At 41.1% G+C, this 24,740-nt stretch overlaps 1 protein-coding gene across 1 annotated transcript; it reads right to left on the minus strand.

Moving 5' to 3' along the window:
* Positions 1–313: 313 nt before the first annotated feature.
* Positions 314–22,780, minus strand: LOC137527453 (myosin-1B-like). The gene is made up of 40 exons (XM_068247969.1): positions 22,746–22,780; positions 20,029–20,241; positions 17,650–17,793; positions 15,475–15,631; positions 15,365–15,392; positions 15,163–15,277; positions 14,892–14,984; positions 14,747–14,810; positions 14,543–14,641; positions 14,335–14,438; positions 14,115–14,253; positions 13,869–13,987; positions 13,176–13,325; positions 12,926–13,096; positions 12,543–12,849; positions 12,377–12,453; positions 11,488–11,575; positions 11,289–11,406; positions 10,928–11,051; positions 10,227–10,363; positions 9,690–9,945; positions 9,361–9,603; positions 9,109–9,285; positions 8,876–9,021; positions 8,702–8,792; positions 8,230–8,619; positions 8,027–8,153; positions 7,720–7,838; positions 7,160–7,356; positions 6,890–7,073; positions 6,619–6,784; positions 6,371–6,495; positions 5,973–6,281; positions 5,638–5,841; positions 5,420–5,545; positions 5,158–5,328; positions 4,973–5,077; positions 2,022–2,117; positions 1,779–1,910; positions 314–334 (listed from the first exon to the last, which is right to left on the minus strand). Exons 2-40 carry the CDS (start codon positions 20,227–20,229, stop codon positions 314–316), a joined length of 5,820 nt encoding a protein of 1,939 aa, XP_068104070.1. The 5' UTR covers positions 20,230–20,241; positions 22,746–22,780.
* Positions 22,781–24,740: the final 1,960 nt, after the last annotated feature.

A 24,740-nucleotide genomic window follows, 5' to 3' on the forward strand; every position in this document is an offset into this window, starting at 1 on the left:
CAGCTTTTAGAATAGGTAATGTATTCACAAGTGGGTAGTGCAGACCTTCACCACCTAGTAGATCATGTTTTCCTGAGAGAGTATTGCAGAACCTTACCACCTTGTAGGTAATGTTTAATAATTTCAGGCTAATTCTAATGTTTACTTAAAAAAATCCAATAAAGATAGAACAAGAATACACTGGAAAACACAGTTGTTACTAGCTGAAAAGGGGTTTATTTGTGCACATAGAGGGAAGACGATGAATTAAGAGAAGAAAGAAATTCACATTCTGCAAACTCCCTAATCTTCTGTTGGTGGTGGCGAGAGTCATTTACTCTTCGCTATCTTTTTTCTGAAACAAAAAAAACAGAGTTTCGAATATTATCAGAGAAAGTCCATCACTCTACAAAATGAAATAGGTCACTGTTGCTATCTTATGAGTTAAAATACAATCATGGAGAAGTTTATTTTTACTGTTTCCAATCAGCCATTTAATAAATGTTAGATCATATAGCCAAAGAACGCAGAGTCACTGGAAAGCTGTCTTTAAAGCACTTCTCAAAACAAGTTCATAAGTCAAATCCTCCTACCTAATAAAATCTGCGTCCACCTGCACCCGTGTGTGCCACCTGCCATACTGCTCATGGGGGCCATGGACATGTGGGCACACGGGGAGATGTGCGTGCATGGGGCCAAATCAAACCTAGCGCCCGTTAATTAACAACTTCGCATTAAGTCGTTTTCACTTTATGCATCCGAGCAATTTTCACCCTCCATTCATTAGCCTATAACTTTATCACTGCTTATCACAATGAACTGATCTATATCTTGTTTTTTCCACCACCAATTAGGCTTTCTTTGGGGGGTACATTTTGCTAAGAGCCACTTTACTGTAAACGCATTTTAACAGGAAGAATGAGAAAAAAACAGAAAAAATGTATTATTTCTCAGTTTTCGGCCATTATAGTTTTAAAATAATACATGCCTCCATAATTAAAACCCATGTATTGTATTTGTCTATTTGTCCCGGTTATTACACCGTTTAAATTATGTCCCTATCACAATGTATGGCGACAATATTTTATTTGGAAATAAAAGTGCATTTTCTTCCATTCGAATTAGCTGACAATTAATGCTACAACTATTCGCATAACATTACATCTGTCCGACACGGGCGCCTCCTACCCTACCCTATTTTTTTCCATTTTGCATTTATCCCTATTTACAAGCTTATAATTTAAAAAAAAAAAGATTTCATCTTTACATTGATATTTAAAAAGTTTAGACCCTTAGGTAAATATTTACGTGTTTTTTTTTTATTGTATTATTTTTTTTTTTTTAATTAAACATTTCATGTGGGTATTTTTGTGAGGGTGGGATGTAAATTGTCGTTTTTAAATGTAACTATATGATTATTTTTAATTTTTTTTTACTTTTAGGTGTAGTTTTACTTTTTGGCCACAGGATAGCAGCCATGAGTTTGTTTACGTGACGTCACTCTAAGGTAACGTACGCTTAGAGGGACGCTAGAGCAAGAAAAAGCGAAGCTTCCGAGAGAAGCTGTCGCTTTTTCTGCAGGGGAGAGGAATCAGTGATCGGGCACCATAGCCCGATTCACTGATTGCCTGGCTAACAAACAGCGGGCCGGGAGCACGTGTGCACGCGCGCGATCGGCTGCGGGAGCTTGCGGGAGCGCACATGGCCTCCTGGACGTAACTTTTACATCCAGGAAGGTTAATTGGATAACAAACGGGCCTAATGGCTAGTCATAAATATTTAGTAACATTTTATTGTACCTTGCCAAGATCACGGCTCTTTGTTCTGAGCTTGTTGACTTGAGACTCTGCAATATCAGCTCTTTCCTCAGCTTCCTCCAATTCATGCTGGGCCTTTCTGAAGCGGGATAGATGGCCATTGGCCTGCTCTTCCTGTAAAAGAAATTAAGTCAATTATAAGTCACAATATTTCTTTATAAAGCCCGTTTTAAAACTTTTGATAAAAAATTTGAAAAAGAGCTTCACTGAAGTCATATTACTTACAGATTCCTCGGCCTGTCTCTTGTAGGCTTTCACCTTCAGCTGCAGTTTGTCCACCAGATCCTGGAGTCTCAGGACATTCTTCTTGTCCTCCTCAGTCTAGAAGAATCAAAGTTCTTATTAGAATTTGTCCATGTCTATTTGCCATGCCCAAACAGAAGAGCTAGCCTACTAAGCTCTCTACAACATCTTCTCCAGAGGTCAGGAGGCTGATTCACAAAGCTGTACTGTTGAATTATCTCGCCACACTTATTAACCTTACTAGCAGTAACCCCGAGCCACGCAGGAGGTATTCTCAGGCCCTGCTGGGCCGAATTGCACAATTTTTTTTTGCTGCACGCAGCTAGCACTGTGAGCACACCGATCGCTGCCGCCCCGCACCGATTTGCCGCTATCCGCCACGCCGTGCCCCCCCCCCTAGACCCCTTGCGCAGCCTGGCCTATCAGCGCCAGGCAGCGCTGAGGGGTGGATCGGGACTCCCGATGACGTCATGACGTCATCCCGCCCCGTCGCCATGGCAACGGGGGAAGCTCTCCAGGAAATCCCGTTCTTTGAACGGGATTTCCTGATCGCCGATTGCCGGAGGCGATCGAAGAGGGTAGGGGTGTAACGATTGCGGAATTATCTCCGTGGTCAGCGCACAAGATGTGCACTGACACTGCAGGAATTCCTCCACAAACATCTGAATAACAGAACCCAGCTTTGGTGCAAGGCACCTGTAGAGGGGAATTCCCACCGGCAGATGGAGCTGTGGAGTGCAGAGGAATAAACCCTCTGCACTGCCACAGATGCCAAATAGGAATTGTACGGGGGGAAGCAATACAGGGCAAGATAGCCCCTAGTGAGAGAGAGTGAGCACAGAGACAAAATATATGTATGTCCACCAATCTAGTCGCCACTCGGCGACGGTGAACACACACCAGTGAAGACCAAGTGGGAAAGCAATCGCACGAATGGCGACACAAGACTGAGTAAAGACAGAGCATAGGTGTAGTAAGAAAGACACAGCAAACCATAACCATCAGAACGCCAAGGAAAATAACAAACGCACTAGCTAAACGCGGTCGCCGCACGAGAAGCGACAGCGACAAAACACGTTAATAGCACGGTCTCCGCACGAGAAGCGCAACAGAGACAAAACACGCCAACCCTGACTAACAATAGAACCTAACAAAGACGACAGACAAATAACGCGAACGCTTGCTAATCGGTTGTCTCCCACCAGACAACAGCAAGCGTTAGTGCTGGACAAGACAGACTAAAGGAGTAACCAGTAGCAACCACAGCTAAGGTTATACTCCAAGACAGACAAAGGAGATCCACCGCCACTAACGCCAGGGCGAATGAGATCTAGGAACGGGACCAAACAATTTACTGCCAACCGCCGCAGGCGACAGTACAATCGCAGGGGCCAGACAAAAACAGCACAGGAATAAACAGTACAAATAACACAAAGCCTGACTGCGCTATAGAGAGTGCAAGACGCACTCCCCAATAATAAACTACACTAGAATCTTTGCCAACAATCAGCAGAGGGGCTGAAACTTCAGGAAAGTTAGCAGGAACAAACCTTCATGACCAGCAGGGAATTCTGGGAGGAAATGGTATTTATACTGCAAGCCATCAAAGGAAGCAGCTAAGCAATTCGCATGACACGTGGATGCAAATTCCTCACCAGCAGAGCAACTCTGAAACTTGCAGAGTGAAGACAGGTCTCTTTTCCAGGGACCTGCAGCACTCAGACCTAAAAAATGGTCAAAAAGCTGTCTGCCTATGCAGACAGCAGAGCAGATCATTACAAGGGGGATGCCGCTGCACAGCGGCTATCATGTAGTGAGCCCTAGGCTCGCTACATGATTTTAAAAAAAAATTACAAAAAAATGGCTGCGCTGCCCCCTGGCGGTTTTTAATAGACCGCCAGGGAGGTTAACTCACAATTTATTTCTCCTTAAATGACTTAACTCATGAATTATCTCTCATTATTTAATTATCTCATGCATTAGCGCTCCTTACAGTTCAGGAGAACCACAAGTAAGCTTTGTGAAGCAACCCCCTTTTCACTATTTCCATAAGTTCCAGATACTTATGCCAGTTGTTCAGTGCACACTTCAATTAGCATAACATGCATTATGCTAAAAACACATGTGTTACCTAGATAAAGCAGGTTGCACTATTTGTGCAATGTGTGCTGCATAACAAGCGTAAGTAATGTTAAAATTGCCAGGTGCTATCCGGTCTATTTGCCACTGCCAGTTTGACATTTGTGTTTTTTACCTCCTGTGTCTTATTCATATATTTTTACTTACAGCTCCACACACAGCATATAATGATGCTATTTCAATCAATACCTCTCCTCCCGCTCCTCTGAGGCAGCCCCTCTCTGCCAATCTTTCCATTAGTTACCAATTACCCAAAGGACCCAGTTTAAACCACTCAGGAGACCCTTCTGTCCTATAGCTTTGTCACCTCCTCTAACTCCCACATCCAGGACTTCTCAAGAGTATCTCCTCTCCTTTGGAATTCTCTCCCACAAACCTATCCATCATGCTCTGAGCCTGGAAACCTTAAAACCTACTTTCAAAACACACCTTTCAAGCCTATAATTTACTGTAGGGAGCAATGGAGACTCACTGTCCACTAACTCCCACTACCCTCTGGATTGTAGACTAGCAAGGGCAGGTTACCTCCTCCTATTGTTTTTAATTTTTCTGTAATTTGACATATGAGTGTTTACCAATTTTAGCAATGTCAACTATGTATATACTGTGTATTGTACTTGTATTGTCCTGATTGTACAGTGTTTTGGATCTTTCATGTATCTATGATTCCCAATATTTGTTTTGTACTATGTACAAAAAAAAGATGTTGGTGCTATATAAATTAATAATAATAATAATAATAATAATAATAATATGTTACAATAGCAATGCAGGCAATGCAAAAGCTACTTCACCTGGTAGCTCAGTTCCTTCACTCTCCTCTCGTATTTGCGGACACCTTTGATTGCATCTGATCCACGTTTCTGCTCATTGTCAAGCTCGTTTTCCAGTTCCCGCACCTATAAACACCCTTTCAATTAAATGTAAAATAATTTTTTAACACAACTGAAAAATATAGTGTAAAGATCATTTTACCCACCCTAGACTCCAGTTTCTGGAGCTGCTTCTTGCCACCCTTCAAGGCCAACTGCTCAGCTTCATCCAAGCGAAGTTGAAGGTCCTTTACTGTTTGCTCAAGGTTCTTCTTCATTCTTTCCAAGTGAGCGCTGGTGTCCTGCTCCTTCTTCAACTCTTCTGCCATCAGTGCAGCCTTTGGATATAAGATAAAATAATAACATCTGATTGCTTCATAAAAAAACAGATCGTAGCTCGCATCCAATTAGATAAAGCTTAATACATACATCAGTGATGGCCTTCTTGGCTTTTTCTTCAGCATTTCTGGCCTCCTGAACTGCTTCCTCAACCTCAGTTTGAAGTTGACTGATGTCATTTTCTAACTTCTTTTTGGAGTTAAGGAGGCTTGTGTTCTGCAAAAAAAAAATGTCTATTATTGCTTTTTGTTTTTTTCTAGAAAATTGCATGTTTTTTCTGGGTTACATTTCTTAATACACAGTGGTACCTGAGTGTGCAGGAGCTGAACACGCTCGCTTGCATCCAGAAGTTCTTGCTCAGCCACCTTACGAGTTCTCTCTGTCTGTTCCAGAGCTGCCCGGATCTCCTCAATCTCAGCCTGCTGTAGGTTATTTCTACGTTCCACCACAGCCACCTGTTCCTTCAGGTCTTCCTGGCTTCTCACAGCATCATCAAGATGAAGCTGGGCATCCTTCAGTACAAACAGACAGTAAAACCTATGTTAAAATGCTAAATGCTGTTTTTGGAAAGGCTTAGGTAGGACAAAAGTTTTTATTGGAAAGACCGTTATTTTAATGATTTTATAGATGAGCAAAGGAGTACCTTGAATTGTGCTTGCACGTTCCTCAGTTGTTTCTGGGACTCAGCAGCTTGGCGGTTGGCATGGCTCAGCTGGATCTCCAGCTCATTCAGGTCTCCTTCCATCTTCTTCTTCAGTCTCAGGGCATCATTCCTGCTCCTGATTTCAGAATCTAGGGTGCTCTGCATGGTGTCTACAACTCTCTGGCTGTTCCTCTTCAACTGCTCAATCTCCTCATCCTTCTCTGCAATCTTCCTGTCCACCTCAGATTTTACCTGGTTCAGCTCAAGTTGGACACGAAGGATTTTGGCTTCTTCGTGCTCCAGAGTTCCCTGTTTTTCAAATAAAGACATGAGAGAGACTTATCAAGTTAAAGACAAAAGAAAGATCCCACTTAAAATGTTGGTACATGTAACAGTACCTCAGCTTCCTCCAAAGCACTTTGCAGGTCACTCTTCTCCTGCTCTACATGTTTCCTGCTTTTCTCAAGCTCATTGATGGATTTAGATGTCTCGCCAATCTGTTCTGTGAGGTCTGAAATCTCCTCTGTAGTCAAAATAATGACATTTCATTATCAATTTAAATTCAATATAACTGTCATATCACTTGTATGTTTTACACTTATATTTTATTTGTACAACTACACAAGGGCTTGATGGGAACTCTTACGTTGCAGGTTCTTGTTTTCACGTTTCAGGGTCTCCACTTGTTCTAGAGCTTCCTCATAAGCATTCTTCATCTTGAAGATCTCAGTGCTCAGTCCCCGAGCTTCCTTCTGGGCTGCTTCCAGCTCTGCCTGGCCCTCTTCATGTTTCTGTTTCCACTCAACGAGGACCTGATGAAAAGCACAGAGAGAACTGTTATAAATTGATATTTCTTAAAATGTGTTATTATTTGCACATGCGAAGCATTGTGGATTATATATGTAAGCTGAAAATACCTTATCAAAGTTCCTTTGCTTCTTATCCAGAGATGCAGCTGCACTGTTTGCTCTTTCTACATCAACCATCAGGTCTTCTACTTCAGACTGCAGCCTCTGTTTGGTCTTCTCAAGAGAGGCACATTTGGAGTTCACAGCCTCAACTTGTTCCTCAGCTTCCTGGAGACGCTGGGCAAGCTTCTTCCTATACAATCAAAATCACACCGATTTTTAGATATGTCACCTACGTCTCTACCATGTATTTACTTAGTTAGTTTTGCACAAGCATACTTGGCCTCTTCAAGTTCCTCTGTGCGCTGGATGGCGTCAGTTTCATACTTGGTTCTCCACTGGGCAACCTCACCATTTGCCTTGGACAGTGACCTCTGAAGTTCAGCCTTTGCCTCTTGTTCCTCTTCATATTGCTCGCGGAGCAAATCACAGTCATGACGAGCTGATTGCAGGCCATGAGCCAGGGCATTCTTGGCCTGTAAATGATAGTGATGGCTAAGTCACACATTATAAAAAGAAGAAAACCAGTGTGTGCCAATAAATAAGAGCACATTTTAGTATTGTTCATTAGTGTAGCTGTAGATCCTCAGGCCACACAGTGAGAGAGGTGTAAGCATGGGGTTGTGACAGATGGTTCATGATTACCACCATTAAAAACACTTGTAAATGTGATTATCAAGTCTAAACTAATGCTCTGACGATGAAAAAAAAAACACATGGATCTTCTGGGGCAGGGGCCCGGGGGGGATTGAAACCTCTCTGTCCACTATTGTTACACCACTGATAATATTGTTTTGTTGTCAAAATACAAACTACCTTCTGCTGTGTGTTTAACTTACCTTGACTTCCTCTTCAAGCTGCCTCTTAAGTTCCTCAACTTGCTGGGTGAAGCCTTGTTTTCCTCTGGTCAGTTGGGAAACCAGAGATTCCTTTTCCTCTAGTTGTCTAGAGGATTCACCTGTTATGAGTTTACAAAGAAAGTCCTGATATGAAGGACAGCTTAAATAACTAATTTACTATGTTTAAATGCAATACGATGTGTAGGAGATACCATTTAAACATCAAGAGAATCCTTTCATAACCTTGCATGATTATTATTAAGATTAAAGGAATGTGTTATAATTCCTGACTGAGAAGTATAATTACCATTCTCAGTCTGTAGACGGGCTCTTTGAGCTGAGAGGTCATTGATAACACGCAGGTGTTCATCATCTTTGGATTTGGTTTCACTGAGTTGGTCCTCCAAAACACGGTTCACTTTCTCAAGGTTTGCCTTGAAAAAGAAATATTTCCAATTTTAAACCTTATACAGTTATTACCTAAAGACTTTCCTTTAGAATTTTAGTTACCTTTGCTTTAGAGACATTCTCCAAATTGCTGGCAAGGTCATCGATTTCCATCTTGAACTCGCTCTTCTCCTTCTCCAGTTTCTGTTTAACTCTCTGGAGATTGTCGATCTGTTCTCCAAGTTCAGCAACACTGTCAGCATGCTTCTTGCGGAGTGCAGAAGCAGTGGATTCATGCTGAAGGGTGGCTTCTTCCAGGTCACGTCTCACTTTCTGGAACTCAGCTTCACGCTTCTTGTTAAGCTCAATCTGAGCAGAGGTGGCACCACCAGCTTCTTCAAGCCTCTCACTGATCTCCTCAAGTTCTCTGGAGAGGTCAGCTCTCTGCTTCTCAACCTTGGCACGAGCAGCACGCTCAGCTTCTATCTCTTCCTCAAGTTCTTCAATGCGAGCCTAGAAAGGAACATTCATCTGTTACAGGGTACCACTTTATGGACTGCCTGAATTATGTTTTCTTTAACCTTTACGGTAGTACCTGAAGTTCCTTGATTTTTTTCTGCAACTGAGACCCCAGGGACTGCTCATCCTCAATCTTTGATTGTAGCTGGCTAATTTCAAATTCTTTCCTGTTATGTAAAGTAGGTAGTTGTTAGGAATTTATTTTTCAAAACATGCAATCTTAACTGTGCTTCAAATGGCCAACACTAACTTCTTGAGTTTTTCATCAGCTTGCTGTTTCTCATTTTCAAGATCCATGACTGATTCCTGAGACAACTTTAAGTCACCTTCAAGCTTTCTCTTGGCTCTCTCAAGGTCAAGACGAAGTTTCTTCTCTTGCTCTAGAGAGCCTTCCAGCTGATTGGGTAAATGATCATCAGTTAAAATACTATATTTGCAGATGAGTTATTGTGGACAAAGGAAACCAAAAATGAAAGTACTCACATCATCCACTTGTTGTTCCAGCTTAGTTTTAGCTTTAGTGAGGCTGCTGACTTTGTCTTCTTCTGCTTGCAAATCATCAAGAGTTTGCTGATGAGATTCTTGGAGAGCTTTCTTTTCCTTGGTGAGCTTGGAGACGTTCTCATCAAATGCAGCAAGTTCTTCTGTAAGATTTTTAACCTAGGGACAAAAAAGAATGTTAAACATATCTTCAGTATGTCTGTAGCATTCAAGAAATTCTATTACAATCCCTACCTTATTTTCTGTGGCATGTTTTTCTTTTTCAACTTTAGCCAGTGTTAGCTCTAAGTCATCAATGTCTTTCTTAAGCTCAGAGCACTCATCTTCCAGTTTTCTTTTCTTGGCTGTCAACTCAGCGTTGCTCTCCTCTTCATCCTCAAGCCTTTCATTCAGTTCCTTGAGTTTGGATTCCAGTTGAATCTTGTTCTTAATGAGGCCTTCACATCTCTCTTCTGCATCTGCCAAGCCCTCGCTTTCCTACGTGATAATGCAAGTCAAGACTTCAACACTAGTTAAATAATGGTAAATATTTCAAAACAGTGGTTTACTTTTAACCTACTTACCGACTGCACTTGAAGCAGGAGGTCATTCTTCTCTTGCAGTATGGCAACCATTTTCTCCTCAAGTTCTTTCCTTCTTGCCTCTGACTTAGCCAGGGCTTCTTTGGTCTTCTCAAATTCTTCCTTCATGTTTGCCATCTCCTTCTCAGTCTCAGCACTCTGTAGGAGAGGCTTAATCTTGAAATATAGCTTCATCCATGGCCAGTGCTTGACATTCATGAATGACCTGATGTTGTACTGGAGGGTAAAGACTGACTCTCTGTAGAAAAGAACATAAAATGATAGTCCTATACTCCTGCGTCAATATTTTATTGAGTCTACTTTTGATTTCTATTTTATATTGAAATACATTTTTCCTCAAGTTTTAAAATGTATTCATGAGACACCTGTAATTGTTTGTGTAACTGCACTTGACTATCTTGAAGCTATATCTTCCCAGTTATTTCCAGAACATTTAATCAAATGGAAGTTTTAAATAAAGCTACTAAAGTTGATTTACTGGAAGAGGTGGCTCCGAATATCTATATCTGTCATAAGTACCTCCTTTCCGTCATCCTCTTGAATTCCACTCTCATCAAGAAGCCTCTGCATAGAGCCTGAGTACGAGTGATCAGCTGGGCAAGCTTCTCATCTCTCATTTCTTCCAGGGTACCCAGAAGACCAGCTTTGAAGAACACCTGTGGAAAAGGATACGTTATAAGACTGTCATTGACAACCAGCAGTTACATAGTTACATAATTATTTAGGTTGAAAAAAGACATATGTCCATCGAGTTCATCCAGTACAAAGTACAACACCAGCCTGCTCCCTCACATATCCCTGTTGATCAAGAGGAAGGCGAAAAAACCCTTACAAGGCATGGTCCAATTAGCCCCAAAAGGGAAAAAAAATCCTTCCTGACTCCAGATGGCAATCAGATAAAATCCCTGGATCAACATCATTAGGCATTACCTAGTAATTGTAGCCATGGATGTTTTCAACGTAAGGAAAGCATCTAAGCCCCCTTTACCCCGCGACTTATCAGTCACCAGAACAAATGGTATCATGTTGTGATCACTATTTCTCAAATTTTCTTGAACCTGCACATTTGATACATTATCTGGTCTATTAGAAATGATCAGATCCAGTAACACATTCCCCCTAGTTGGTTCCATTACCATTTGAGTCAAGTAATTGTCCTGTAGTGATAGTAATTGTCCTGTAGTGAAGCAGTTATCTTCTTACAAAAGGTAATGTCCTACCTTAGTGTGCCCAAATTTGTACTGAGTATGATCCACATCAATTGACCCAAGAAGCTTCTCAGCAGCCTTCTTGCTGTCAATAAACTGCCCATCTGGGATTGCGCTGGCATTGAGGACCTTGTATCTGAAATTACCCATGCAGGTATAGTTTAGTATATTAATTTTAATGACGACCAGAGAAAGTTTATTTCATAATACATATTGCTGAGTTCATTTTAGATTTTAAAAAATCGTATAACAAGTTCTAATTATGAACATATACAAAACTTGATTTAGAATATAGTATTAGGCTATCTAATGTTCTCTACAAATATAACTGGTTATAATATTAGAATCATATAAAACAAATAGGAATATATACCGCTGCTTGAAGTCGGCGTAGAGGATTCTGCTTGGGAAGCCCTTTCTGCAGATTCTGATACCCTCCAGCACACCGTTACATCTCAGCTGGTGGATAATCAGATGATTCTCCATGATACCTGGTGAGGAGTGGTACATTATTAGAATAAATAATCACACATTAAATGTAAAATTGTAGAATGGTTTTGTAATTATCTTACCAGGAGTCTTTGTCTCGTTGGGGATCAGACAACGCACAAAGTGGGGATGAGTGCTTCTCAAGTTGGTCATTAGCTTGTTCAGATTTTCCTGTAGAGGAAAAGCATTTAATCAGGGCAGTTTTAAGGTCAATAACACCGGTCAATAGCTAGCAGATTGACCAACAGATAGATTCTCTCTGATCGAATCTGATCAGAGAGGGATCTATTGGCTGCCAACATACTGCACTCAAACTTTGAATCAATTTCAGCATGAAATCAATTCAATACCTGTGGAGTCACTGTTTGCCTCACCGCCCCCAGGCCTCACCCCCATTTGGGCTCCTGTGGCCAGCAGCAATTATCTCACCTGTCTGCCAGTGCAGGTCCCCGAGATCCATGCTGTCACTTCTTCTGGCGTCCTCTTCCATGTCTTCTTAACTTCCTGTCCTATCCTGTGGCAAGCCGAAGTTCATACAGTAGAGGTCGCTCTATTTTTGAACATCGACTTGTCACAGGACAGGTACTGAAGAGGAAATGGAGAAGAAATCCAGCTAGAAGAAGTGACAGCACGGACCTCGGGGACCTGTGCCAGTCGGACAGGTGACATTATTGCTGCTGCTATGCTGCATTTGTCATCGCCAAATCGAACACTGCTTGCGATGCACTCTGCACCTGTCGGCAATAGAGTGAAATTTTCACAGTGTCAGATGGAAGTTCCAGTGTCAGATGGAAATCGGTCAACATTTGCGTTAACAATTTCACAACAGATTCTATCACAGTGATCAAATCTGTGTATATCGACAGAAAATCAAGCTACTGTATGGCTACCTTAAGAAAGCATCCAGGCTACTGCTGCACAAAAGATCTTTACACACAAAGTAATGTAATTATGTCCATGTAATTGACTTACTCTGAACAGAGCAGACACAGTCTGGAAAGAGGAACCTTTCTTCTTCTTTCCACCCTTTCCACCACCAGAGTCTCCACCTGACAGAAAGATATTACTCTTAATTAAATTGGATTAAATATATTTGAAATCACAAAAAATGTGGTGATAAACTTATCAAAAACCTCACCATCTCCTCCAGCAACAGTGGCGTAGAGGAAGGACAAAAGCTTCACAGAAGACTTCCCGTAAAGGCCAAGCACAGTCTCATTCAGTGGGTCCTTGTTCTTGTCCAGCCAGCCAGAGATGTTGTAATCCACGGTACCAGCATAATGCACCAGAGAGAAGTGGGCTTCAGCCTTGCCTTTGCCAGGTTTGGGCTTCTCAAAGTTTTTGCACTTGCCCAAATGTTGGTCATAGAGTTTGTTCTTGAAGGAAGTGTCAGTAGCCTTGGGGAACATGCACTCCTCTTCTAGGATGGAGAAGATACCCATTGGCTGTGTAGGAAAAATATACAGGTTGTACAACTCAGATCATAATTTTGGCCAAACAATAACTAGGAAAAGTACCCACCTTCTCAATAAGCTCAATGCAGGCAGCCAGATCCATACCAAAGTCAATAAACTCCCAATCGATTCCTTCTTTCTTATACTCCTCTTGCTCAAGGACAAACATGTGGTGGTTGAAGAATTGTTGCAGCTTCTCATTGGTGAAGTTAATGCAAAGCTGCTCCAAACTGTTAAACTATAGAAGGTATCATCAATTAGTATCTAGTAACTTTCACATAAATAAGAAATATTTTGGTAAAATATTATCCTCTTACATCAAAGATTTCAAATCCAGCGATATCCAGTACACCAATGAAGAACTGTCTTGGTTGTTTGGTGTCCAGCTGTTGGTTGATACGGACAACCATCCACAAGAAAAGCTTCTCATACACAGACTTGGTCAAGGCACCAACAGCATTGTAAACCTAGAGATAATGGTTTGAAGTTAATTTACTCAGGGTCGGTTCTTTCATGAAGCAAGGTGAAACATTTGCATGCAGCGCAGAGATTACAGGGGCGGCATGTTTCTACTGTGCTTACACCAACAGCATGCAGTCAGAGTAGGAGAAGAAGCGAGAGGAGAACGAGGTGAAGAGGTCATCATTGGGAAAAGCAGCTTGTTGTGCTGTGTGAGGAGTCTGACACTGAGAAGATGGGAAGAGGTGGCACTGCTTTCCTGACTGAGGAGGAATGGAGTAGCTGAGGGTAAGCAGTTTGTTTGTCCCAGACTCACAGCCAGCAATAGTGTTGAGTTGCAGCATGTCATGTGAGAACATTAAATGTAGCAGAGTAAATTGTGCTGTGCAATCATTCCAAATAGGAAAATTCCAAATTGGAAAGGGGGGGGGGGGGGGGGGGGCATCCTCACAAGTTTGCCTCAGGCAGCAAAATGTCTAGAACCGGTCCTGAATTTACACCCAATTAACATTTACTAACAGTCTGTGAGACTTTGCATTTAGGAATACTACCTGCTGGACAGTCTGTCCCTTGGTGACATATTCATTGCCGACTTTGACCCTGGGGTAGCACAGAGCCTTCAGCAGGTCAGCAGAATTCAGACCCATCAAGTAGGCAATTTTATCAGCAACTGCAAAAATAATGTGTAACTTTTTTTTATGAATGAAGCACTTGTTTAGACCAATTGCAACATGTCTTCTTTTAGTTCTATGCTTAGTGAGTTATATAAGGATGAATGAACAAGGCTTATTACTGACCTTCAGTGCCATCAGGCTCAGCCTGCTCCTCTCTCTGTTTCTGCTTGAACTTCATGTTGCCATGGTGCATGGTGGCACCAGTCAGCTTGTAGATGCCAATCTTTTCATCTGGTGAGAAGCCCAGGATGTCAATGGCAGTCTGCAAAGATATATATATGAATTAGACTTCAGCAAATCCCACTCAAATAAACACTAAAGAACATAAAGGCATGTGACCTACATCTGTAGCTATCAACTCTTCCACATCATCGATGCTCTTGACTGTAATCTCACCCTGGCTGATGTATTGGTAGTCATATGGGTTTGTGGTGACCAGAAGCATTTCTGAAGAGAAAGATTATGGGTTAATAGACATCTGAAACAAGTCCTTCTCACATTATATATTTCAAAGCCAATATCTACACTTTTATAATCTGATTTGAACTTACCAACAACCTCTGGCTTATGGTTGGTCAGGATCTGGTAAAAAATATGGTAACTCCTCTCAGCTGAAAGTTGGAATGTGACTCTGGATTTTTCCAGCAGGTCTGTAAAGGAGAAGTGTTATCTGTTACAGGAGAAACTAATCAAGTTTTAAAATAGGTATTTTGGGTTGTGAGTTATGGGGGTTTGAGTTATGAGAAAAATCTTACAAGTCTCAATATCTGCGGAAGACAGTTTTCCTGTGGTTCCAAAGTGGATTCTGATGAATTTACCCTGGAGGTTGTGGAGAAACATGGTCATTGTCAAGTGTAATTTTTATACCTCTAACATGAGCTTCACAGTGAAGTTACTTACAAAACGGGAGGAGTTGTCATTCCTCACGGTTTTGGCATTACCAAAGGCTTCCAGCAAAGGGTTAGCCTGGATGATTTGATCTTCCAGTGTGCCCTGCAAATGTTCAAAGTCAATATTTTACAGAGGTTATTAGTAGGAACAACATCAGACAGAAAACTTTGAGCTGAAGGCAGTCTGTAGCAACCTTATACAATTTTTGAACCTTTCTTTTCAGTAAGAAGGTCTATAGTCCAATGTGTCCCACTGCTTATTAAAAGTTCTCAAGGCTCACCTTCAAGCTGTTGGATGGCTCCTTCTTCTTTCCTGAATCACCAATGGCTGCAATTGTTGCAAAGTACTGGATGACACGCTTGGTGTTCACAGTCTTTCCTGCACCAGATTCTCCACTGGTTACCAACAGAGAAATATCAGCAAAGGGATCAACACAGAAACAAACAAACGTGGTACCGAACACAATGTCAGGTTTTACTTACGTAATCAGGACAGACTGGTTCTCACGATCTGAAGGAAAAAGAGTATTTGTAAGAGGAGCTACAGAAAGGAACTGGTGGTTGTACTGTCGTACTAATAAAAGCTACTTTACCAGTTAACATGAACTGATAGGCGTTATCAGAGATGGAGAAGATGTGGGGCGGAGCTTCCATACGCTTCTTCCCTCTGTAGCCGGCAACAACCTCAGGGTTGTACACTGGCAGCCACTTGTAGGGGTTCACAGTGACGCAGAACAGGCCAGAGTAGGTCTGAAAGTTGACAGTGACATTAAATGTTTAGACGACGCTAGCAGGCTCCCTCTGTTTCACATAGAGCTTTCTCTATGAGGTCAATTCAGAAAACGTTTCTTTTGAATTACATTGCTTTGTCTATTTTTTCCCTCATCTACAGAAACCTTTTAAGCATTAATCACGCAAAAAAAGTATTACAAATAAGTTGTTAAAAGTAATAATAAGGGAAGTTATTCAATAACAACTTAATGCACACGTGAACTGAAAGGGATATGGAGGGTGACACATGTATTTCCTTTAAACAATGCAGACTGCCTGGCTATCCTGTTTTGCCTCTACCCCTAAAACTTTCAGCCATAGGCCCTGAACAAGCGTGTAGATTAGGTGTTTCTGACTGGAGTCTGACTGGAGTAGCTGCATGGTTGTTTTAGGTGTGTGATTAAAGTGAATCAGAGATGAAACTATTACTATTACTACTAATGAGATAAACAATTGGATCTGTCCTTCTACTCCTAAAGCCCCCTCTACACACCATTCAATTCCAGGCGCGATCGATCAAATTCGATTGGATCGAATTCGATTAGATCGATTAAATCCGACATGTCCGATCAGGATTCTATCAATCCTGTGATCGATTTTGGCTAGTTTTCAATGCAAATTGATCACACGATCGATCGCATCCTGACCGGACATGTTGGATTTAATCGATCTAATCGAATTCGATCCTATTGAATTCGATTGATCGCGCCTGGAATTGAATGGTGTAGAGGGGGCTTAAAAAATACTCTTTTGGATACCTCAAGGTTTTATTTTATGTGTAAACATTTACAAAGCAGATGTAATGTTTTATAGTCTCTGCTCAATTTCAGTGTCTCAAGAGTCCCAGAGTGAAAATACATGAACTGTTGACCTTTTTATATTTTCCCCTCACAGTAAAAATCCCAGATATCTGCTTTGGAAAGTGTTTTATAGCTGTAATTTGTTATCAGTGAGCCGACTACACTTTCATGTATCAGTGAGACACTACTGATGCATGAAAGATCAGCAGGACAGCCAGGTAACTGGTATTGTATAAAAGAAAATAAATATGGCAGGTTCAATATCCCTTTCCGCTCAGGTGTACTATAAGAAGCGTTGTTTTTCTTTCTTGAGGAGTGCAGAAGAGATATTTCATAGATAAGGGCCCATATGCAATTCCCTTTCTCCTAAGTATTCTTCTAGGAGATATATTTTAATCTTCTGTTTAAAATAATATTTTATCACTCTGCAATTGAAAAAGTACCAAAAAGTAGATTAAAAAGTACTTCCAAAATTCAGGAAAAAACGGTAATTTCATATTGGCCAAGGGCTCTCTTATTCCATGCACTTTTTCAGTTTCTCCTTTCTCCCCAGTGGCTCCTCCATCTTCTACACTTTCGTGTCCTTGTGGGATGTGATGCAGAAGACAGACACTAGGGGCACTGTGTCCACTAGAGCCTTCTAGTATCTATCCCCTGCATTATGTTACACAGGCACATGGGGACCCGGAAGTGAAGAAGACGGAGCAACCAGCGGGGAGAAGCAAAGCCCGGGCAATTCGGGGACAGGTGCGAGTACCTTTGTCGGATCAAACGCCACTAGCGACCTGATGTATGACCTTCTTGACTTGTCACTTCCAAAGACCACATTTACAAAGTAAAACTGTGTAGTTTTCTGTGCATCAAATGTTTGTACTTAAGAGCCTATAAGGAACTGCTAACATACTTTTCGATACCCGCCCATTTGTTTTCTGATAAAGATCAGTAACTGAGCAGCGTAGCATGGAGAATAATATCATTTGACATAGCGTATTGTTATGGTAATATAGATGCCACTCCTTGATAAGGTGGGGAGGGGTTGACAGTGGGAGTCTTGCAATGATCTTCAATACGACCATGAATGGTCTTGCTGATCAGTTCTTAAGTGTATGTGGGGGTAATAAAGCTTTAGTTGTCTTTGAACATCCTAGAATGCTTACATCAGTATAAGTGTGGAAACAAGAGATAAACCAATCTTACGTAGATCATCCAGGCTGCGTAACGTTCTTTGAGGTTATACAGCACAGAGGCCTCGTTCAGGTGGGTCATCATCGCCATGTCTTCAATCTTATCGTACTTGGGAGGATTCTGGGGGTACACTTGGCTGTCTTTGACAGTCACTTCCTGCAAACAACACAAAGCATGGTTGAATGGTAGAAGTCAATTAAATACTACATCTCCGGCTTCTATCATAGTTACATAGTTACATAGTTATTTGGGTTGAAAAAAGACATACGTCCATCAAGTTCAACCAGAAAACAAAGTACAACACCAGCTTGCTCCCTCACATATCCCTGTTGATCCAGAGGAAGGGGAAAAACCCTTACAAGGCATGGTCCAATTAGCCCCTAAAGGGAAAAATTCCTTCCCGACTGCAGATGGCAATCAGATAAAATCCCTGAATCAACACCACTGGGCATTACCTAGTAATTGTAGCCATGGATTTCTTTCAACGCAAGGAAAGCATCTAAGCCCCCTTTAAATGCAGATATAGAATTTGCCATAACTACTTCCTGTGGCAATGCATTCCACATCTTATTTACTCTTACTGTAAAGAACCCTTTCCTAAATAAATGGCTAAAACGTTTTTCCTCCAAGCACAGATAATGTCCTCTAGTCCTTTGTGAAGGCCTAGGGACAAAAAGCTCATCCGCCAACCTTTTATTTTGCCCTCTGATATATTTATACAGTTTAACCACTTCCCAACTGAGGGGTTTTACCCCTTGACCACCAGAGCAATTTTCACCTTTCAGCGCTCCTTCCATTCATTCGTCTATAATTTTATCATTACTTATCGCAATGAAATGAACTATATCTTGTTTTTTTCGCCACCAATTAGGCTTTCTTTAGGTGTGACATTATGCCAAGAATAATTTTATTCTAAATGTGTTTAATGGGAAAATAGGAAAAAATGTGGGAAAAAATGTATTATTTTTCAGTTTTCGCCCTTTATAGTTTTTAAATAATGCATGCTACTGTAATTAAAACCCATTAAATGTATATGCCTATTTATCCCGGTTATAAAACCGTTTAAATTATGTCCCTATCACAATGTTTGCCGCCAATATTTTAGTTGGAAATAAAGGTGCATTTTTTTCAGTTTTGCGTCCATCCCTAATTATAAGCCCATAGTTTATAAAGTAACAGTGTTATACCCTCTTGACATAAATATTTAAAAAGTTCAGTCCCTAAGGTAACTATTTATGTTGTTTTTTTTATTGTAAATTTTTTATTTTTTTTTTAATTACAAAAAAAAAAATAATTGGGGAGTGTGGGAGGTAAGGAGTTAATTTCTTGTGTAAAACAAGTTTATTTGTGTGTAGAAAATGGTTAGGGTGTAGTTTTACTATTTGGCCACAAGATGGCAACATTACCAATTTGTTTCATGCTACCTGCAAGCGTCCTTCTGGACTCTTGCAGGAAGTGGAAAGAGGCTGGGACTTTGTTATTTTTTCACAATGATCGCGCTGCTCAGCCGAGCGGCAGCAGGTCATTGCGGGGCTGAGATCAACGAACGGGAATGGATTTTCCCGTTCATTGATCTCTGGGCGAGCGGGCGGCGGCGTGTTTACTAGCGGCGGGCGGCGTGTTTACGAGCGGGAACGCGGACAGCGGCGGGAGTGCGCAAAGTACGGATTTCTCCGTCCCTGGGGGTGAAAGGATGGAAAAAGGGGCGGAGAAATCCGTACGCGCGGGGGTAAAGTGGTTAATTAGATCCCCTAAGGCGTAATTTCTCTATACTAAATAAACCCAGTTTATCTAACCGGATCAAGGTAATTGAGACCTCCATCCTTCGTATCAATTTTGTAGCTCGTCTCTGCACCTGCTCTAAAACTGAAATATCTTTCCTGTAATGTGGTGCCCAGAACTGAATTCCATATTCCAGATGTGGTGGCCTTACTGAGAGTTAAACAGGGGCAATATTATGCTAGCATCTTAAATTATTTATTTTCCTTTCAATGCATCCTAAAATTTTATAAGCTTTAGCTGCAGCGGCTTGGCATTGAGTGCGATTATTTAACTAAGTCCTTCTCCAAGTTTGATGTCCCCAACTGTATCCCATTTATTTTGTATGGTGCTAAACCATTAGTACGTCCAAAATGCATGACTTTACATTTTTTAACATTGAATTTCATCTGCCATTTATGTGCCCATATAGCCATCCTATCCAGATCCTGTTGCAATATGTCACTATCTTCCTGAGAGTTGATGATTCTGCACAATTTTGTATCATCTGCAAAAATAGCAACATTGCTTTCTACTGCATCTACTAGGTCATTAATAAATAAATCACGTGGTGTCTGATTCTAGCAGGAAATATTGGCATAGTTAATATATGAATGAAAGAAGACAGCTTACCCTTCCATCATCGGTCTTGACGGTGATTTTGTCTCCATCGCGAGCGGTTACTAAGCCTTTCACGTACAGCTCTTTGGCGTCATCTACAAAGCAGGTGTTCTTGGCATCGAATGGTTTGTTCTGAGCCTCCAGTCGTTCCTTATCTGACTTCCTCAAAAATTGAGCGGCTGTTCCAAACACGGCCATTTCCCCGTCCCCCATGGCTGAGGCTGTCTGTGTAGCAGAAAGAAAAGCGGTGTTCGTTTTCTGAATTATCATTGTTATCTAGATCATTTTAGGTACATTTTTAAATGGGCAAGAGAGTTGAGATTATGGAAAAGAACAGCAGAAGAACTTAAAAATTTGGTCTTACAATATGCTAAGAAGATTGCTTAAATATAATGTGGAAAATCGCCTTTAAATTTATTGCTATACTATATACAGAATAGCCAACATCTGTCTCCTGTACAGGATACACGAGGTGACATGTGACATGATGAGATGTCAGGCACACAAATAACTATGTTGTGTTCGTTTTTTCTTTCTCTGCCTGAAAGAGTTAAACATCAGGTATACAAATGACAGTTTATGTCCAAGTTGGGACTGGGTCAGACTATAGTGTAACCCGCACTAATAAGGAATTACAGTCATAAAACACTTTCCTGGCAGTAAATGGCTTCTGAGAATAGGAAAGAGATAAAAAGGGTCAACAGTCCATAGATTTTTAGCTCTGGCATACTTCGATGAATTTGTGCAATGGAATGAGCAGAGACAATGAAACAGTAAGAACTTTTAAAGTAGACTTAAATATAAAATAAAACTTTGGGATATCTTAAAAAATGTCATTTTTAGGAGCAAGAGGATAGATACAATTATTTACCTCATCAGTTTATTTCCACCTCGTGTTTCCTTTATAAAATAAAAATGTATCTTTGCTCTCTTTATCCAATATCCTAATAAACGGAGTAACAGAGTGACAGCCAGAGACTGGATGATTTCTTGACTCTGGGCACCTGAACACTTTTGTTTGCCTTACCTTAATAGCGTTAACAAGAAAAACAAGGATGTATTTATTTATTTATTTTTTGGGGGGGATGGTTAAGAAGCTAATAAAATTTGTGTAGCTGTCAAAATGCAGCATAGTTGTTTTTGTTGTTGTTGTTGTTGTTGTTGTTGTTTTTTTAGGGGGGGGGGGGGGCAGGAAGCCTACGGAAATATGCCTTGTTGGTATTGTCGCCATAAAAATCAAATTTCAACAGCAACTGGTCTGAGTGTATTAAGTGATAAAGATGCTAATCCTGCATTCAAAGCTTTGAAAACTTTTTTCTGCTGTTATGCTTTGTAGTTATCAAATACTTTAGGAGCACTGGCCCTAGTGCCAAACAGTGCCAAAGAGTTGAATGCTGGGAGTTCTTTTTATCTATAATATATTCCTCCTCTTCCATTTATTTCCCTTCCTAGCTGCTTATCACAAACACCCTCTGATTACTTGTGTTTACAAGCAAGGCTGAGGTGAATCAGCGATTGGAGGATGAGAAAGTGTAGTTCCTAGTATACACCTCAGTGGGAGTGTCTGAAGACTCTGGGAGGAGGGCAGCTAATGAATACACAATGAGCAAGAGAAGGGAGGGGGGAAAACAAGAGTCAGGGAGGATATGATGTCAGCATTAGCTTGGCAAGAGGGCCACTGCCTAGAAAAGGATTTTCTGCTTTTCCTTTATAGAATTCACAGAAATCATTACGTGGATAGCACAATACATCTGTTATGTAAGTAGAAGTATACTTATACATGTGTTTTTTTATTTCTAGGCTAGCATGGGTGTCGCTTGTTCTTTAAGAATTCAGAATTTGATTTAGGGGAAGGTCCAGGGTCATGACTTGATGACGGTGTTGACAGCAGGTCCAGTAGGTGGCGCTGCTGCTGCATCTTTATACTGCTCAGACTAAGGGGGGGGGGGGGGGGGGGGAGGCACAGACACAGCTACTTCAAAAATGTGCAGCTGGCAGCTCTGAAGGTCTATGCTGCAGGAAATGGCTGGTGAAGGGGCTCTTAACCAGCCTGGCATTCTATTAAGATCACCAGGCTGGCGACCGGACGTTTTTTTTTTAATTAAAAGAAAACTATTGGCTGCATGAAAGCCCACTAGAGGGCGCTCCTAATGCGTACTTCTGATCGCCTCCGGGGATCAGAAGTAACAAGAAAGGCCACGATGAGCGGCCCTTCTTGTTTTGCTTTCCTGACGTCAGCTGATGTCAGCTGACGTCAGCTGCCTCCGATCCAGCCCTTAGCGCTAGCCGGAACTGTTTGGTCCGGCTGCACTGGGCTCGGGCGGCTGGGGGGACCCTCTTTCGCCGCTGCACGCGGCGCATCGCCGCGCTGAGGTGGCAATCAGGTAGCACACGCGGCTGGCAAAGTGCCGGCTGCGTGTGCTCCTTTTTATTTGAAGAGAATCGGCCCAGCAGGGCCTGAGCGGCAGCCTCCGGCGGTAATGGATGAGCTGAGCTCATCCATACCGCCAGGCTGGTTAATCAAGCACTTTTAAATGATTTGTTTTGAGCGCTGCACAAGACTAGGAGAGAAATTTTGCCTGGAGTTTGTTGAATTTTCTCGGTTGGTTATTGTACTCTGTAGAGATGTGTCTTCCAGATCTTACTATCTGTAGCTTTCAGCAAGTGTGCTGGCCGGCTACATCACAACATTCCCTGTATAAAGATGATTTTCTGATTTGGAGACTCACCTTCTAGTGCTGGTCCTGATGAAGAAATCTTTGGCACACCTGTGATAAAATGCAGAGAGGTAGAGTTAGAGGTGAGTATAGCGGAGTGACACCTTATCTCTGCCAGGCAGTGTGGGGCAGAGCAGCCGGGAGCAGCAGAGGAGGACAACACTCACCAGGAAGCTACAAGGGAGGGATGGGCTGCACCTCTTATATAGAGACCACTCTGCTTTCTCAGCAATACTGCTCTCCCGCTAAGGAATGACAGGATTACCCTGTCCTTAGAAACCCAACACTTTCACTTCTTAAAAATAACTGCACAATTCTGCAGCAATAAACTGCCTTCCCGTGTAATCCATTCCAGCAGGACGATTTTACTGTCACTGCGTTCTCATTCTCTGCATGACATGGTCACAGGACAGGTGGCTGCTGGGTCTATACGGAAAGCAATGGGTGTCCTCTTCTTCAAACTGTATGTGATTGACCAAATGCCACCTATCTTTTTCTATCTCTCTATACATCTGTCATCTATCTGTCTATCTATGTATCCATCCATCAACTATCAATCTGTCATCTGTCTATCTATCTATCATCATATATCTGTCTATGTATGTATCTGCCTATCTATTTATCAATCCATCATCTATTTATCTTTATGTCTATTATTTGTCTGTCTAGTGTCTACTATCTATCTATCTATCTATCTATCTATCTATCTATCTACCTACCTACCTAGACTATCTATAAGTCTATTATCTATCTATATTTACATCCATCTAGTATCTGTCTTTCTATCCATCCATCTATCTATCTGCCTCTCAATCATTCATCTATCTGCCCATCTCACTATCTATCTTTCTGTCTGTTGGTCTGCCATCCATATTTCCACCTATTATCTGTCTTTCTATCCATCCTTCTATTATCTGTCTTTCTAATAATCCATTATCTATCTATCTATCTATCTATCTATCTATCTATCTATCTATCTATCTATCTATCTATCTATCTATCTATCTATTTATGTTTTTATCTACATCAATCAGTCATTTATTTATCTTCATGTCTATCCATCCATCTATTATCTGTCTATCAGTCTATCTACCTATCTTTTCATCAATTATCTATCTATCTATCTATCTATCTATCTATCTATCTATCTTCCCATCCATATGTTATCTATGGGTCTGATCTATTTCACTTTTTCTCTCGGGTGATATTTGCATATCATAACCTTTAAGCCACCAAAAAGCAAGAAAATACTTTGCATACGAAATACTTTTGGCAGTACTTTCTCCACTACTTTTTGGTACTTGTTTCAATTGCAGAGTGCTGAAAAGTAATTTTAAACAGAAGATGAAAAATGATCTCCTAGGAGAAAACTTGAACTGGATCAGGACCCATGTCTCTCTATCCAACACTCTGTTCTTCTCATCTCAGCTGTTTCTTCACATTTCTCTGTGTTTTGGAAATTTCCTTCAGAATCCACACTTTCTTTGCTGATGAAGCAGATAGGAGCTGTGGATGTGATAAGACTTTCCTTCTACAAGGCCTGTAAAACATCACTTTTTGCACGAGCCACCACTAATATAATATATATGTAACAGAGCAAAATTCACCAGATTTATAAACCAATACTGACTTTCAACAACACAATGACTGCTTCCAGATGGTTTAACCAGTTCACCTCCAAGGGTTTTTCCCTTTAACCTTTCAGCGCTCCTTCCATTCATTCACCTATAACTTTATTACTACTTATCGCAACAAAACCATCTATACATTGGGTTTTTTTTGCCACCAATGAAGCTTTCTTTGGTTGGTACTTTTTGCTAAGAATTATTTTATTCTAGCTGCATTTTAACCACTTCACCACTGAGGGGTTTTACCCCTTGAACACCAGAGCAATTTTCACCTTTCAGCGTTCCTTCCATTCATTTGTTTATAACTTTATTATTACTTATCGCAATGAAATGAACTATATCTTGTTTTTTTCGCCACCGATTAGGCTTTCTTTAGGTG

The sequence above is a fragment of the Hyperolius riggenbachi genome, chromosome 8 (assembly GCF_040937935.1).
Source record: "Hyperolius riggenbachi isolate aHypRig1 chromosome 8, aHypRig1.pri, whole genome shotgun sequence".
Classification (NCBI taxonomy): Eukaryota; Metazoa; Chordata; class Amphibia; order Anura; family Hyperoliidae; genus Hyperolius; species Hyperolius riggenbachi.